Source organism: Daldinia decipiens (assembly GCF_022478715.1).
Source record: "Daldinia decipiens strain CBS 113046 unplaced genomic scaffold F4813scaffold_24, whole genome shotgun sequence".
In the NCBI taxonomy this organism is placed as follows: domain Eukaryota; kingdom Fungi; phylum Ascomycota; class Sordariomycetes; order Xylariales; family Hypoxylaceae; genus Daldinia; species Daldinia decipiens.
In genome coordinates this window covers 420,341-433,738 of record NW_026054567.1, presented here as the reverse complement: position 1 = coordinate 433,738, position 13,398 = coordinate 420,341, and the positions used below count along the sequence as shown (strand labels likewise).

Here is a 13,398-nt window from a genome sequence, read left to right as displayed (position 1 = left end):
ACCGAGTTGGCTTTACATAATATGATCAACGTTGCTTTGTTATAGTACATAGCACACATAATACTTAATGAAACCCAGTCGGATACCTTCCGCGCCGTCCCTGGGTTAGTATGTACGCCGTACAAAGTGAGCTTCTATTACTGTCGATTCGCTCGATGCAGTAACACTTACACTGCGTAACATGCGTCCTAGTTACTTTATATTTACTACCTACCTCCTCTTATTAGAAATTACCTACAGACTCGTTGTTTTTAGAAAGTTACTGCTCACAATTTTACTAATTAAAATTTTACCTGATGCATATTTTCTGCATTATGTACCTACCTATATCAGGAGTCTTTATGTATATAACATGACATGGATTTCGATTTTGCCGTAACAAACAACGAGTGCGGCGCAAGCATGAAACCGACAGCCTTAGAAATCGGTCATAATCCCTCCCGTTTTAATGGAAGCCAAGATATCTTCCCATGCCCGTGGCTCTCTCCTGGAAATATTCCCCGATACACCCACACCCTCCGTATCTCGACGACTGCCCTTCAGGTAGGTTGAAATCGTGCCAATAAGACACGGCACTGTCCTTATGTACAGTATATACCTACCTAATCATATTCGATACCCGGGACCGTCGAACCAGCAAGCTAGTTGCTTGTAAGCATGCCTAGGTACCTAGTAATCAGGATCCGTAACTCGGTGAAATGAGCGTTGCTTTATCCCTGTGATTTGGCTTTAAGAACTTTCTATCCTCCTAAAAGCCTCAAATCCCCTGACGATCTCGATATTTACCATGCAGCTATCTGCCGATTTTGGGTTGAATTCAGCCCCATTGGAACCATTTCTACTACCTACCTATGTACCTACATAATATAGCTCGACCAGCGTTAGTGCGCGCGAGTTTGCCCAGTGGGATCATTCGCGATCAAGCCCGCAAACAGCATGCTTCTCATTCCAAGGATATATGTATGCTCTAACTAGCTCTTTAGTAGAGTTCCGGTTATGAGCTGACAGATAACGTGGGATAGCGTCCCAGATCTTCATGATCTGATTGACGTGCTTATGGTTGTATGGTTGTGCTGTTATTATATGATTTTCGAAGATCCTCCCAGCCATCCGTAAGTTTCGCACCTTAATACAACTTCATATCCTTGTCCCCTTGTTTTAGCTTGACGACTGGTTGCTACCTATCCGCGTGGCCTTTATCCATGATCCATCCGCTACTCTCGCCCTTGCTCGAAGCGGGTTTCGGTGAAGATGTTTTGGATAGCCTTCTCCTTTTGTACAGAGATATGATTAAAATTTCAAACTTCCCTGCGAACCATGGCGAACTCAACCCTTATTCGGATGTTTTCTTCATGGATCGTTTGCTAGTATATTTAAATGCCAGGCCCATGTATGAGGCTACCGAGCAGACACTAATAATAGCGAAGCAGATGGCTTGTGATTCCGAGATGGGGCGTGTAAGACAATGTCAGACAATGTCTTGCCTTATCAATGCTAGTTTGTTTACGTAGTTGACTTATATAATTGCAATTACCTTAGGTAGTTATAATCGCTTACAGTAGTTTTATATAAACACTGTGGTCGAACCCAACCACGAATGCACATTTACGCTGTTCATGCTGTCATTATCGGCCGGGGCCAGTGCTCTAAGATGGGCTTTCAATAACCATTCACCAACTTCCATATCTTCAATCTTGTTCTATGCTACGACGCAGCCGCTACAAAGTGTATGTACGGCATCTCATGCCTTCAAGTGGCACGGTTCTCAGTTAGGAAACCCGGTAGGTAGAACGAGTTATTAAGTAGCAAGGTGCAGGGTCGTTTCGGCAATATACTTCCATACGGCTGTAAGTAGATACATGGTATGTAGCGAGAGGAGTCCCATGCCGTCGCCGAGTATCTACCTATGTAGGTAGGTACTTTTGTTATAAAGAATCAGATGCGGCGCATTATCCACCCCTTCGTCGATTGGAACTGGATTTGTACCTTAGGGTAGGTAAGAACGGAAAATTCCATTATCGCCCTTGCCTGTTCGGAATCGTTCTCTCGTCGCGGACTGGGCGGGCTCCAAAGCTAGCATACTGATATGCAGGCTACGGATTGGTAGTGTGATCTCTTTGCGGCACCTTGCATGTTCCCCATGCCCTTTTCAACCCCAGCCAGATTACTACAGTTGAGGCCGAAGGGGTATTCCCATGCAAAGCGTTAGGGCTATCACCAGGACAAAACGTGCCTTGAAAATGACCAGATCGTCCCGGGATCACTAACTTAGTCGAGAAAGATTGAGGGGCAGGCTAGTAATAGCTGGGGGTCTTCTTCTTCTTTTGTCCTCGGCATGGGACCTCCCATAAAACGCCACATGTTTTGAGCGATGCCACGAGCCTGTGGCACGCTCGACTGCCTGCCCGCTGGGTCTCCCCGAAGGATGAAAGAGTAAAGACGACAAGCGAACACCATCTCCAGGATGAAGGTATCGGAATCCCCAGCGCGCGACACATGGGTGCCAATGCCTCGGAGTTTATTAGTTTTAGCTTAACCAAGCGATCAGGTTACATCGGCATGAGCACGGAGAGCATTCGATCTTTGGTACGTTTCAAGCTAGCTGTCGTTAGTGACCATATTCAACCCTGTCGTGAGCCGTTGTCCACCAGTGGGACGCTCCTCTTTTCATATGCCAGGTTTTATTAAAAAGCGATCGGGTCACGGGCTCACAGACGATTGTCTACATAACTACCCTACATACCTACCTACATACATACCTACATATAGTACATACGGTAGGTACGTACATACATGACTTGGTCCTAGCCATGCTTGTCAAAGGCTGCTAAAACAACGGACCGGCCACTGCCGCTTACCAGGGAAACCCCCTACACGTAGCATAAGTATTATTGTTTCCCTTCGCACCACCTCTTGCTAACAGACACCTAGCGTGTCGCCAAGTTGAGCAGCTGAAGGGCTGGGGGGACTACGGCGAATGGACCGGGCGGAAAGGTAGCGATAGGGACGAAGCGTATGTAATGAGGCGCGGGAAAAGGAGGAATGCGAAAAGGGCTTCTATGTACACTTGATTCCTGGGTTCCGAATGCACATCATGCAACCCGAACGGGCCTGGTCAAACCTGGACACAGCCGAGGGGAGTGCCGACTCGCCAGCCAGTCCTACCTAAGATATCCCACGCTAAAACAATGTGCAGCTACTAGGTACGGTACAGCTTTCCAGTGTGGAGGTTGCATAATCCAGGATTCCTACTTGGCTAGCCGAACATCAGGATACCTACCGTAGGGAGGGTAGGTTAGAATTGTCGCATGAATGTACTTGGATACGCTATAGTTCATATATAGCATCAAGCTGGGGGAAAGGAGGGTTCCTCTGGCAAGCCATTGGCCTCTGCAAGCCAAAATGGACATCCTCCCTGCTAGGCGCATTCGCCGAGTTTAAAGCGCTACGGTACATGCCTACACATACACATACATGCTCGAGGGACCGGGTAGTAATAGTAGATAGACATTAGTTGAATATATGCCAGAGTAGAACCGCGGGCCTCCTCACATATTATATGTACAGACATACAGACATCCATCCATCCATACAGCCACCCATACAGCCACCCATATAGATATACATATAGATATACATACATGGAACCTCTATTAAGCTATTTTGGAGCGGTTGCCCGATTCGCCATCGCGGCTTGCCCCCCTTGATCTGGCAAGGTCCTAGGGTTTTACCACAGTACGGCGACCTGTGCTTATATTAGGGTCAGGCTAGGGCCCAGGCCGGCGGCCCACCTACATACACAGCTCGAAACGCCGTAGCTAGCTTCTTTTTCTCTGTTGTCGACGAGCCATCGCCCAAGGTCCTGCTTTAACTGCCTTCCTTGTACTATTTGCAGGGGTCAGGAGTAGAAGGATTTAGTTCGACCCCTCCAGATTATATATTCCCGATTTTTGCTTTGGCGTCGGGCTAGGGCGGGAGAACCAGATGGATATACACCTGCGAACTAGCAGCAGTAGTAGCCTGTCTATCGACAGATTTGCCATCGTCCTTCTCCTCAAATCACTGCCCTTTCCAGAACTTGCTGCTTTCTTTTCCCGTCACCGGCTATCCTCGAACGTGAGGCAGCTCATTTGCCAGACCCATCGTCGTCACCCCGGAGTCCCTCGTGGAGTAACACCACATTAAACCCGTATCGTAATTATAATACTTTACATTTGCACATGATCATTGTCGCCTACCGGCAGGCTCACCCTTCCCGTTTGGGCAATCGAACCCTTCTCAATCCTATTGATGCCGGTGAAAGCCTCCAACCGCACGGAGAATAGCAGTATTGGATGCTGGATCGCAACAGCCCTAGCGCTTCCGAGACTCTGTTCCCAGCCGGTCGTCCGTCCCGTGTAGTTTGGGAAACCCCCGCCGGAGCTGATCTGTTTGGTGATTGAATGCTCAGAGGATGCGGGCTAGGCGAGGGACTGGAACTTGAACGAATTTCTCTAGTAACACAACGCTGCTGCAACACCGCAAGGGGCAGCTGGTCCCCTAGAATTTATCGAGAACGAACAAAGAGAAGGTTTTGCGTGAGCCAGGCTCGACCTCTTGTGGTTTCGGTGCGAGGATAGCTAGTTCTTGTCGACTTCTCTCGTCGAAAATCCACCGCTCGCCGTATGTTCATCATCCCAGGTCTGGACCACGGTGGAATGGTGCTTGGAAACTGTTCTAATACTTGGCCGTCCTTGAAGAGACGACTGCAGCACAGCTCTCTGCATGTTCCTTGAGCGGCAACTCTCCCCAGAAACCCGCCCGACTGGGGAGAGCCCGATCCGAGGAGAACTCCGCCCGACCAAGCTGCCAGCAGCTTAACCGTAAGCCTCCCAACGATGGCAGCTTCGTCGCACAATCCATTTCCCCGTTCCCCCAACCCATCCACAAGGTCGTATGATTCTTCTTCGGTCTCGTCGGCAACTTCACCTCGCCCGCAAGTCCAGCAGCTTTTGGGAAACTTGATGGGCTCAAACGTGAGGTCGAACGCCGCTCAGACCCCGCAACCCATAGGCATCCCGCAATTACCTCCAGCAACCCAGACGGGATTTCAACCCTATACGCCGGTGACGGCAACCTCGGTGATGGGCCGGGACTCGTTACCCCCAACCGAGTCGGTGGCAAGCACTCCGGGACTTTCTAGCGCTCAGCTGTCGGCAAACGTCTCGGCCCAGAAGCGCGCCTACCGCCAAAGGAGGAAAGATCCAAGGTATGTGTTGTTCGGTAGCGGAGTCCTTTTATTTTGTTTTGTTTATTTTATGCATGTTCTAGTCTCGTAAACGAGAGAGTTGGACATAATAATTGCTAGACATCCCTTTTCGTGGTAGAGAGATTTGATGCTGACTTTTCCGTACGGAACTTTGAGAGGCCGGATATTGGCTTTTCTTCGACTGCCTTAACGTAAGAAAACCCAATATTCGCTTCTCAGCGTTCCGTACACGTGTAAAGCTGCGATGCCTGTCGGGAAAGAAAGGTTAAGTGTGACGCTACAGAGACAACCAGTTGCTCGGAATGTTCGAGCCGCAATGTCAAATGCCAATTTACCAAGGAGACCAACCGGCGCATGTCATCTATCAAACAAGTGCAAGATCTCGAGAAGCAGATAGAGAGGGTGCGAAGGGAGAATAGTAATTTAAGGCGCACGTTGGCTGAACGGGGCGAGCACATGGACGTCGATGCAGAAAGTGCCGAGCAATTATCGCAGCAGTTTCTCCCGGACTTAAACTCCGAGCCTAGGAGGCGGAGAAGAGCGGCACCTCCGCTGCAGGATCCCTCACGAGCGAGGGTGGCTTTCCAGAACTTCTCGAGGGGTGTCTTGAAGCCGCCACCAGCGTATCGACAACCACCGACGGCTGTTGTCACGTTCGATCTTCCCAGACCACCGTTGCCTCCTAAAGCTACCGTAGACAAGCTTCTCCATACGTACTATGGGGCGGCACACATCATGATGCCAATACTTCATTGGCCGACGTTACAGCATCAGGTAGAGGAACTATACCAAAATACTACTAATATACAGCGCGTCCCCATTTCTTGGCATTCTATGTTCTTCGCGGTTTTGGCTGTAGGGAGCCTATTTAGTAACGAGCCGTATCCAGACAGGACGCTACAGGCCGGCGAGCTTCTGGAGGCATCGCGAAGCTTAGTAGATCCCTGGAACGACAACTTTGATCTGGACAACGTCCGAGCTTCGTTTCTTGTCTCGCTCGCTTTGAACGAACTGAATTTAAAGTCGGCAGCTTGGACTTGGTTGGGCGGCGCCGTACGAAGTGCGCAAGACCTCGACCTTCACCTGGAAGTGGTTGGGGTACGTTCTAGAGTCGAGGCAGATATGAGGCGACGGGTTTGGTGGGCAATATACGCTCTCGATCGAACGCTATCTATGGACCTTGGACGCCCTTTCATGATCGACGATGCCGACTGCGACGTAGCCCTCCCCGAGCCGTTCGACGATCATTTCCTCCATACTGAGGGTCCCGTGCATCCCCCAAACGCCGTACCCCTAACTCACTTTCTACACGGCATAATCAACGTGGTACGATCTTTCTCTGCTATAAGAGAAGCCTTCTCCAGCGCCGTGATCGAGCCGCCGCGACTAGCGACGTTCGACAGCCACTTTATCGCTTGCCAGAAAATGTTTCCAGAATCATGCGAAGCGAATAATACCTCTTTAGTTGCTCCTCATGTACTAATGCCCCTTGCGTACCTCCTTAGTATTCGGCTGCTTTTGCACCGTCACAACCTTGCTCCGGGCTGCCCTATAGAAGCTCGAAGCGACGCAATTCAGCAATGCAAAGCAACGGCGATAGAGACGGCAAACCTAATTGCCAGGATCAACTCAACTCTCGCAGATACCGCCACATGCCTTCTAGTAGCTCACATTTTCCGCTCTGCGTTGTTTCTGCTCCTCACGGGCTACTACGAGTTGGCATCCACGTGTCTAAGGGCTCTCAAGTCGATTGATGCGCGACGAGACGTTACCATTCCTTGTGGACGCTTCCTATCATTCTTCCTGCAGATCCTAGAAGCCAAGCAACGTGAATTATTAGCCGTCCTCTCACGTTCAGCTGCGCCTAGCTACACTCCGCAAGTGGCTCTGCCCGACCCTAGAGCCGTCCAAGATGCATTGTTGAAAGACGAGGAGCTCCTGACGTACGTGAGTGCAGATATGCAAGCTAGCACCGAAACAGCCTGGGTCTGGTTCGGGGCAGAGCGCGAGGTACCATTAACAATGCCGCCATCAACTACCGGGGGTGGCCTGGCACATCCAGACAATCGAACGGGCCTGAACGCAAGTGAAAGGGAGGACTGGGGGGGATGGGATAGCCTAATAGAGCTTACGAGAGGTCTATCATCCGGGGCAGCAAGCCCAGCTATAGCTTATACGCCTCGAGCGCAAACGCTTCCGCCGATCAAAGTGGAACAGGGAGCGAATATACCAGGGAATATACTTGGGAGCGGCACGGTTGAAATGGGCAGCAGTAGAAATAGCCCAACTGCTGGAGCGGCCTCGGGAAGCCGCAGCACGGAGAGGATCAGCATTGCGAACATAATCTAATGGCAGCCAAAGGAAGCTCTAGGTCGTTCTCAGAGGGAGAAATATATATATACCTATATATCACTAGAACGCGGAGGAGAATACCCGCCGGACGATACCCGACGAGACTACGAATTTGACGAACGAACGAACGAACGAATACTCCATTTATCCTTTCGATCGAGAGTACTCTTAAAAGTTCCGTGACGCATTTGTACGCCTGTATTTATATACCATTCTTTGCATCGCTACGGTAATACCCATTTTTCGACTAGGTGTTAGTAGACATGTGTTAGGTTTTTTTTTTTTTTTGGTTTAGTATGCGATTTTGATATATTTTCGGCTCTATCTAAATCCAAGTCTTTCCAAGGCGTACTCGAATACACGAGAACAATACAAGACTTTATTTACCGTCGCTACTGAGACTTTTCCTTTCTGCCCCTTTTATAGAATGCGTACGACCTAAGGGGGTCAGTCTTGACATGAGTAGTCCTCCAACAGCTGGCATTATTATCTCGTCTCGAACCTAGGGTGAATCTATTAGGCCGGAAGAGCTCGAATCGAAAGGCTATCAGAAGCGAAATGTTACTAACACCTCATTACCGTGCTTCGGCTAGGGGGGCAGGTAACTCAACTCGACAGATTGTAGCAGGTACTCAGTGTTACAACAGGCTTGATTCCCCTAGGTTAGTCCTATATGCATAATACGTGTATATGGCAACGCCCTAAACAAGATTTCGCGGGTGTATTGAGGAACTAATGCACCCCCTTTGCTGCCCGCGGCCTCGGCCTCCTTTGCGAACGCCATGGTAACACTCGTATGTACTTCCAGGCAAGGTTAGAGAGAGGCATCGTCAGGTTCCAAGTTGTCAAGGCTCCGGGCCAGCGAATCATAATCGCGAGTCTAATATGCGGTTGTTTAATAGATTCGGTTCATATTAGCCCAGGTCAACTGAATAGGCAATACTACCAGATGTGTGCTAGGTTTAAAGCCTCGTCCGACGTTTTCCCACGTGCTATCCACACAACAACAGGGCTTGGTAATGTTCACGGAAAACTAAAATCTCACAATATCTATTCCGGGCAAGCTGCCTCGGTCTCAGCTCTATTTGAATTACTTCAACGATGGCTACTCGGCCACCCACCCGTCAAGTATGCAGCCCAGCCGTCTTCAAATGTAATTTGTGATAGTGTGTGGAAGGATGTGCAGTAGCTAGCTGGACATTTAAGCTGCCGGAGCCGAAGTACTCGTTCCTCTCTGGCCGATTCCGTCCACTATGGAGCTCCTATATTGACGCTATATACACACCGCAAAAGCCGTTGTCGGCTATGTGGGCTTAATCCGTCAATGCACATTGGTAATCGATTGCTTCAGGCGACTGGGTGGGACGAAGCAGAGGGGTAGGTACCGGAATTCCTTCGAAGAGTTTCTCATTGGTAAATGGAACGGAGAAGGAGTTCTATACTGCACGCCCTCCTGCAAGACGCGGGATCGTGAAACAGCAAGGGTACTTGATTGCGCTGTGCCCTGGTAACCCAACAGCTAGGATGTTCAGCTCGATGTTCCGAATGTCACCGTGACAGCCTCAATCCTATTGGAAATTCAATGATACCACCTATACTTGAAGTGTACCTAAATCAGGTGGGACTATTCGTAACTAGATCATGATTTTTGATACGGCGACTATTACGCTAAACCCGGTATATCGCGATACTATCATACTGTCATGCCTTAGTAAGTCGGCTATTGCACCCTCGGGTAATGCTCTGCCGAGGGTTTTGAACGCCAGTTGTAGAAGTTTAAGCGACTACAACAAGTAGCTGGTATATGGTATGATCATGTTAAAAGGGGCATACTGGTTGTAAATCATATGAGGCTACAATCTACCATATGACTTTGAGGTAGCCAAATAAGTAGATTCCCGTCCTACACTTCTTAAAATTAGAAAATAGGGTTCAGGTCTGGTAATATATTCGTCCAGGGCAGTTGGCAGATCCCATAGCAATACGCCAGCTTTCCTATTTTTCATTGTAGATTTATCTACCTCCTAACCTAAAAACATTCTGCTCGCTCGTCCTATGATCCTTTACCGGTATGAACCCATTTGGTATAAACCCCATGTTTATGCTCTCGTAGATGTCAACAACTCGAGACACTAAGTTTTCTAATGGCCCACAGATACATACGTAAGGCGGTTTGATGCAGGCTAGGAATACACATAGCTTAAGGGAGGGTGATTGAAAGAGGGTGTGGCCATAATTTCCGGTATGCACTTACTATAATAAGACTACCATACCCGATACCTTAAGCATTTTATCTATAAGCGCTACTATCGGTATAAGATGGTCATAGTTTAATTTAGTTTCCTCGGAAACGGGAGGTACTGGGCGGTAAACGGAGTAAAAGGCCGGCGATGGCTCACCATAAAGGGGAATTATTTCAGTTCAATGCATTTGACCCAGTTGACTATTATCCCAGCCTCCTATTTACATTCTGGGTTCAACAAAAAGCAGCTTAAACTATGATGCCAAGATAGTTGCTACGGTACCCGGCCATGAGGCTACCTGACGATAGTATACAGTGGATTACTTGGTATGTTTCGACGACGCTCTAGTTTCCTAAAACATCATGTTTGATGATGCCAGCTTTTCGTCTTAACATCAAAGAATAATGATCTTGACAAAATACTAAATAAAATAGGTAAATTATTATACGTCCTTATAATTCCCTATACCCACAAGGCTACCAGGTACCTAGGTACTTAATCTAGATTTAAATCTTTTTGCTATTACCTTTGATAGCGCGTGGTGGTGATTATTTTAAAATGTGCGATCCTAGTATCTGCACAAGATGTCTGACTTTGGGAGATTTTAGGCAGTTAGCATGTACCTGACCTGATGCAATATAAGCCCATCCTTGAATGATCCAAAGCTCTTCATATATGAGCTGTGGATTCGGATAAGTGGTATGGAAGTCATGTTTAACCTTTGCATGCGAGAAAACTAACAGCATTTCCCTTTTCGGGGGATTCCTTTTAGAAAGATCCTGTAAAATACGAGGCTGAATTATTTTTGTAATCGGCCAGCTGTCTCGTTTTGTTCCGAGGCGATGCGAACCTAGGCAGATGCCGAACTCGTGAAATATTTCGATCAGGCTTCGCATATCTCAGCGCGGAACTAAGGAGAACTTGATACATCGGGGTTTACGCCTCTAGTCGTGGCCAAGTGGAAATGGTACCAATATCCTCTCAACTTAACCACCCACCGGGTACGCTAATCTTCATCGTGTCCTCCGGTTAGAGAACTGGCGAGGCCCTGCATACGTCGTCCGAGTAGATCGTCTGAACTATCTAGTTTAATGATGCTCTTAGATTTCTGCCCAAATCCTGACCGGCCACTAGCTCTCCTCTTCTTCGTGTTTCCGTTCGACTTTTCAGCGTTGGCATCCTCTCCTGCCGGTTCAGAGCTGTTTGGCTTCGCCTTGGCACCGTCGCTGATAGTATGCGACCGCATTTTTGTCATATTTATCTCGAGTGGCCGGTCCTCGTCGCCGCTAGACTCAGCACGCGCATGATGACGCTGTGACAAGCTCTGCTGCTCACGTTTCATGCGTGTTTCTGCTGTATCGAGAACGTCTACTGCCCATCGCGCGCAGCGATCGATCAGCTTCCACGCAGGTGGGTACAAATTTGGAAATTGTGTGAAGCCGTGGCTAATGCCAGGGATCAGGACGATCTCGGCGACGTCCTTTTCATCGAAGTCCGTGATATCATCCAGACCTCTATCTCTCCGAGAGCTGCGCTGCGAATGGAAAGCTTGCTTGGCGCGGCGTAAGCGCCCAGCAAAGATGACTGTGTCATCAACTAAAGGATCACGCTCGCCAGTGAGGAAGTAGGTTTTCGGAAATTTCTGCAATAGGAGATCAGGGGCCAAGATAGGAGATAGGAGGTAATCCTTCGAAAAGTCGGGCCGGTTGTGAGGCCCGATGTACAAGATGATCATCGCACGCATCATCTCAGGCGTGAGAACGCGATCGTTGAAGTAGGAGATCATGGACGCCATGGCCAAGCGCGTCTTCATCGGTTCGGGTCTATGCGACGTCGACTTGGCGTTTCGGTTTGAGATCAGAGTCGACTGTTCGGATTTCACCCAGGTCTGGCGATTGGCGTGGGAGTATTCGGGCTGAGGACTGCGAAGTCCGCTATCGTCAGTGCCGGTATCTAACGTAGATGGCTCTTCACTAAGAATCGGACCGGAAGGCTCTTCATCTTCGTCGTCGGACTGGTGAGGAGTGCCAACTAAGTCATTATATTGCATACTCTTCCGACGCAGGTAGTCCTTATTCGTCGCTCGCACCCGCCGGTCCTTAATCAAGGACATCTGCTCGTCAGACATCCAGTTCCCGATGTTCATGTCCAGACCAGGATAGAGAAGTATAAGTCCGACGGGAAGAGGAAGCTCCGCCTGAATCGGATATTGACGTCGGTTTGTGTTGTTCTCGATTATCATCAAAGTCATGGCTGTCGCGAGGTTTCCACCGGCGCTATCACCCGTTACTACTACCTTCGGTATCTCCATGCCTGACATTCCTATGCACCGCCCCTTGCTCCTGGCAATGGTCGTGTACACATCGAAGCATTCGTTCAGAGCGTATGGATACGGGAACTCCGGTGCTTTCTTATACTCTAGACTGAGTACTGGAAGGCCGGTTTTCCCGGCCCATGCGAAGAGCTTGTCATCGTTGCATCGCGGGTCCATGGCCACAAAGCCTCCTCCGGGGATGTCTAGCATCATCTTGTTGATGTGCTCTAAGTCTGATATGGGCCCGTCGTAGTACAACCACCCGGAAACCGGTTCTTTGTAATCGCTAGAGCTAGGCCGAGGGATGCGAATCGCCCGCGGCGGCCACCGCGTGAACCGGGGGCGCATCAAGTTTTGAACGGCTCGTAGATATGGTGTGGTGCCCTTATTCCAGCTTACCCGTAGGTGATCGACAGTCAATGCACCTCGAACTTTCCTAACCTTCTCGTCCGCGCGTTCTGCCGCCACGAGATAAAAGAGGGAGAATGCTAAGCTAGCTATATCTCGTATCCATTTCTTCTTAATTTTCATAGCCGTCCAAAAACCCGCATCGAGCGCAGTCAATACCCATGTTGCGCGAAAATACTTGGCATCGTACATGTTCGCCATGGGCTCAGGGCTAGCAAGTCCGAAGAGGGTGCTGAAGTTCCGAGCCGCGTATAAATACATCATAGTTAGTACGACGGTCTGCCATACTGTCAATACTCTCGAGGAGGCCTTAGACAAGTGTCGAGCAACGGGCGGGCCATGTCGATTGCCTCTAAGCCATTGTTAGCGAGGCTATTTCGCATGTTGACATGGAGTCCTTACTTAAATAGATATAGGGACCAAAAAGTCAGCACAGCAAGTACCTGAAGCCTGCGCGACTTCACAGAAGGTTTACCAAGAACGTGATCGATCATGCTGTATAATCGCAATCTGAGTTATCCATCGAACGGAGGAAGGAAGATTAAGGCTATGGTAAGGCTATGGTAACTTTAGAGCATAAGAACTAGCATGTCCACCTATTTCATATGAAAAGGAAAACAGCAAGGGGAGTCTAGACTGAGGCCGCCTAGTCAAAGTGCTCCCACGAAGTGACACGGCATGTGAAATTCAGCATAGTCCCTTACAACGATTTATTACTACCAAGGAAAACCGAGTTGGGACTGGGGGCACAAGCAGAAGACGGGCTAGACGGAGAGTTCGGATGGCAAGCTGACAGGCTCCAAGGCCATTCGGAAGCAGACAATAGAACCGGG

General features: G+C 49.1%; 2 protein-coding genes across 2 annotated transcripts; one reads left to right on the top strand and one right to left on the bottom strand.

Moving 5' to 3' along the window:
* The first annotated feature begins 4,748 nt into the window (after positions 1–4,748).
* F4813DRAFT_140664 (fungal-specific transcription factor domain-containing protein) lies at positions 4,749–7,997 on the top strand. Its single transcript, XM_049238835.1, has 2 exons — positions 4,749–5,248; positions 5,488–7,997. Exons 1-2 carry the CDS (start codon positions 4,878–4,880, stop codon positions 7,595–7,597), a joined length of 2,481 nt encoding a protein of 826 aa, XP_049098243.1. The 5' UTR covers positions 4,749–4,877; the 3' UTR covers positions 7,598–7,997.
* A 2,478-nt stretch (positions 7,998–10,475) lies between these two features.
* F4813DRAFT_140612 (alpha/beta-hydrolase) lies at positions 10,476–13,155 on the bottom strand. The gene is made up of 2 exons (XM_049238834.1): positions 12,968–13,155; positions 10,476–12,917 (listed from the first exon to the last, which is right to left on the bottom strand). Exons 1-2 carry the CDS (start codon positions 13,057–13,059, stop codon positions 10,850–10,852), a joined length of 2,160 nt encoding a protein of 719 aa, XP_049098242.1. The 5' UTR covers positions 13,060–13,155; the 3' UTR covers positions 10,476–10,849.
* Positions 13,156–13,398: the final 243 nt, after the last annotated feature.

What these genes read in the sequence shown, in the direction of transcription:
- F4813DRAFT_140612 (XM_049238834.1), bottom strand. Translation starts at nt 13,059, where the DNA reads ATGATCGATCACGTTCTTGGTAAACCTTCTGTGAAGTCGCGCAGGCTT. An exon ending in TGGTCCCTATATCTATTTAA is followed by an intron (nt 12,918 to 12,967) that starts GTAAGGACTCCA and finishes ACAATGGCTTAG; the next exon opens with AGGCAATCGACATGGCCCGC.
- F4813DRAFT_140664 (XM_049238835.1), top strand. Translation starts at nt 4,878, where the DNA reads ATGGCAGCTTCGTCGCACAATCCATTTCCCCGTTCCCCCAACCCATCC. An exon ending in CAAAGGAGGAAAGATCCAAG is followed by an intron (nt 5,249 to 5,487) that starts GTATGTGTTGTT and finishes ACACGTGTAAAG; the next exon opens with CTGCGATGCCTGTCGGGAAA.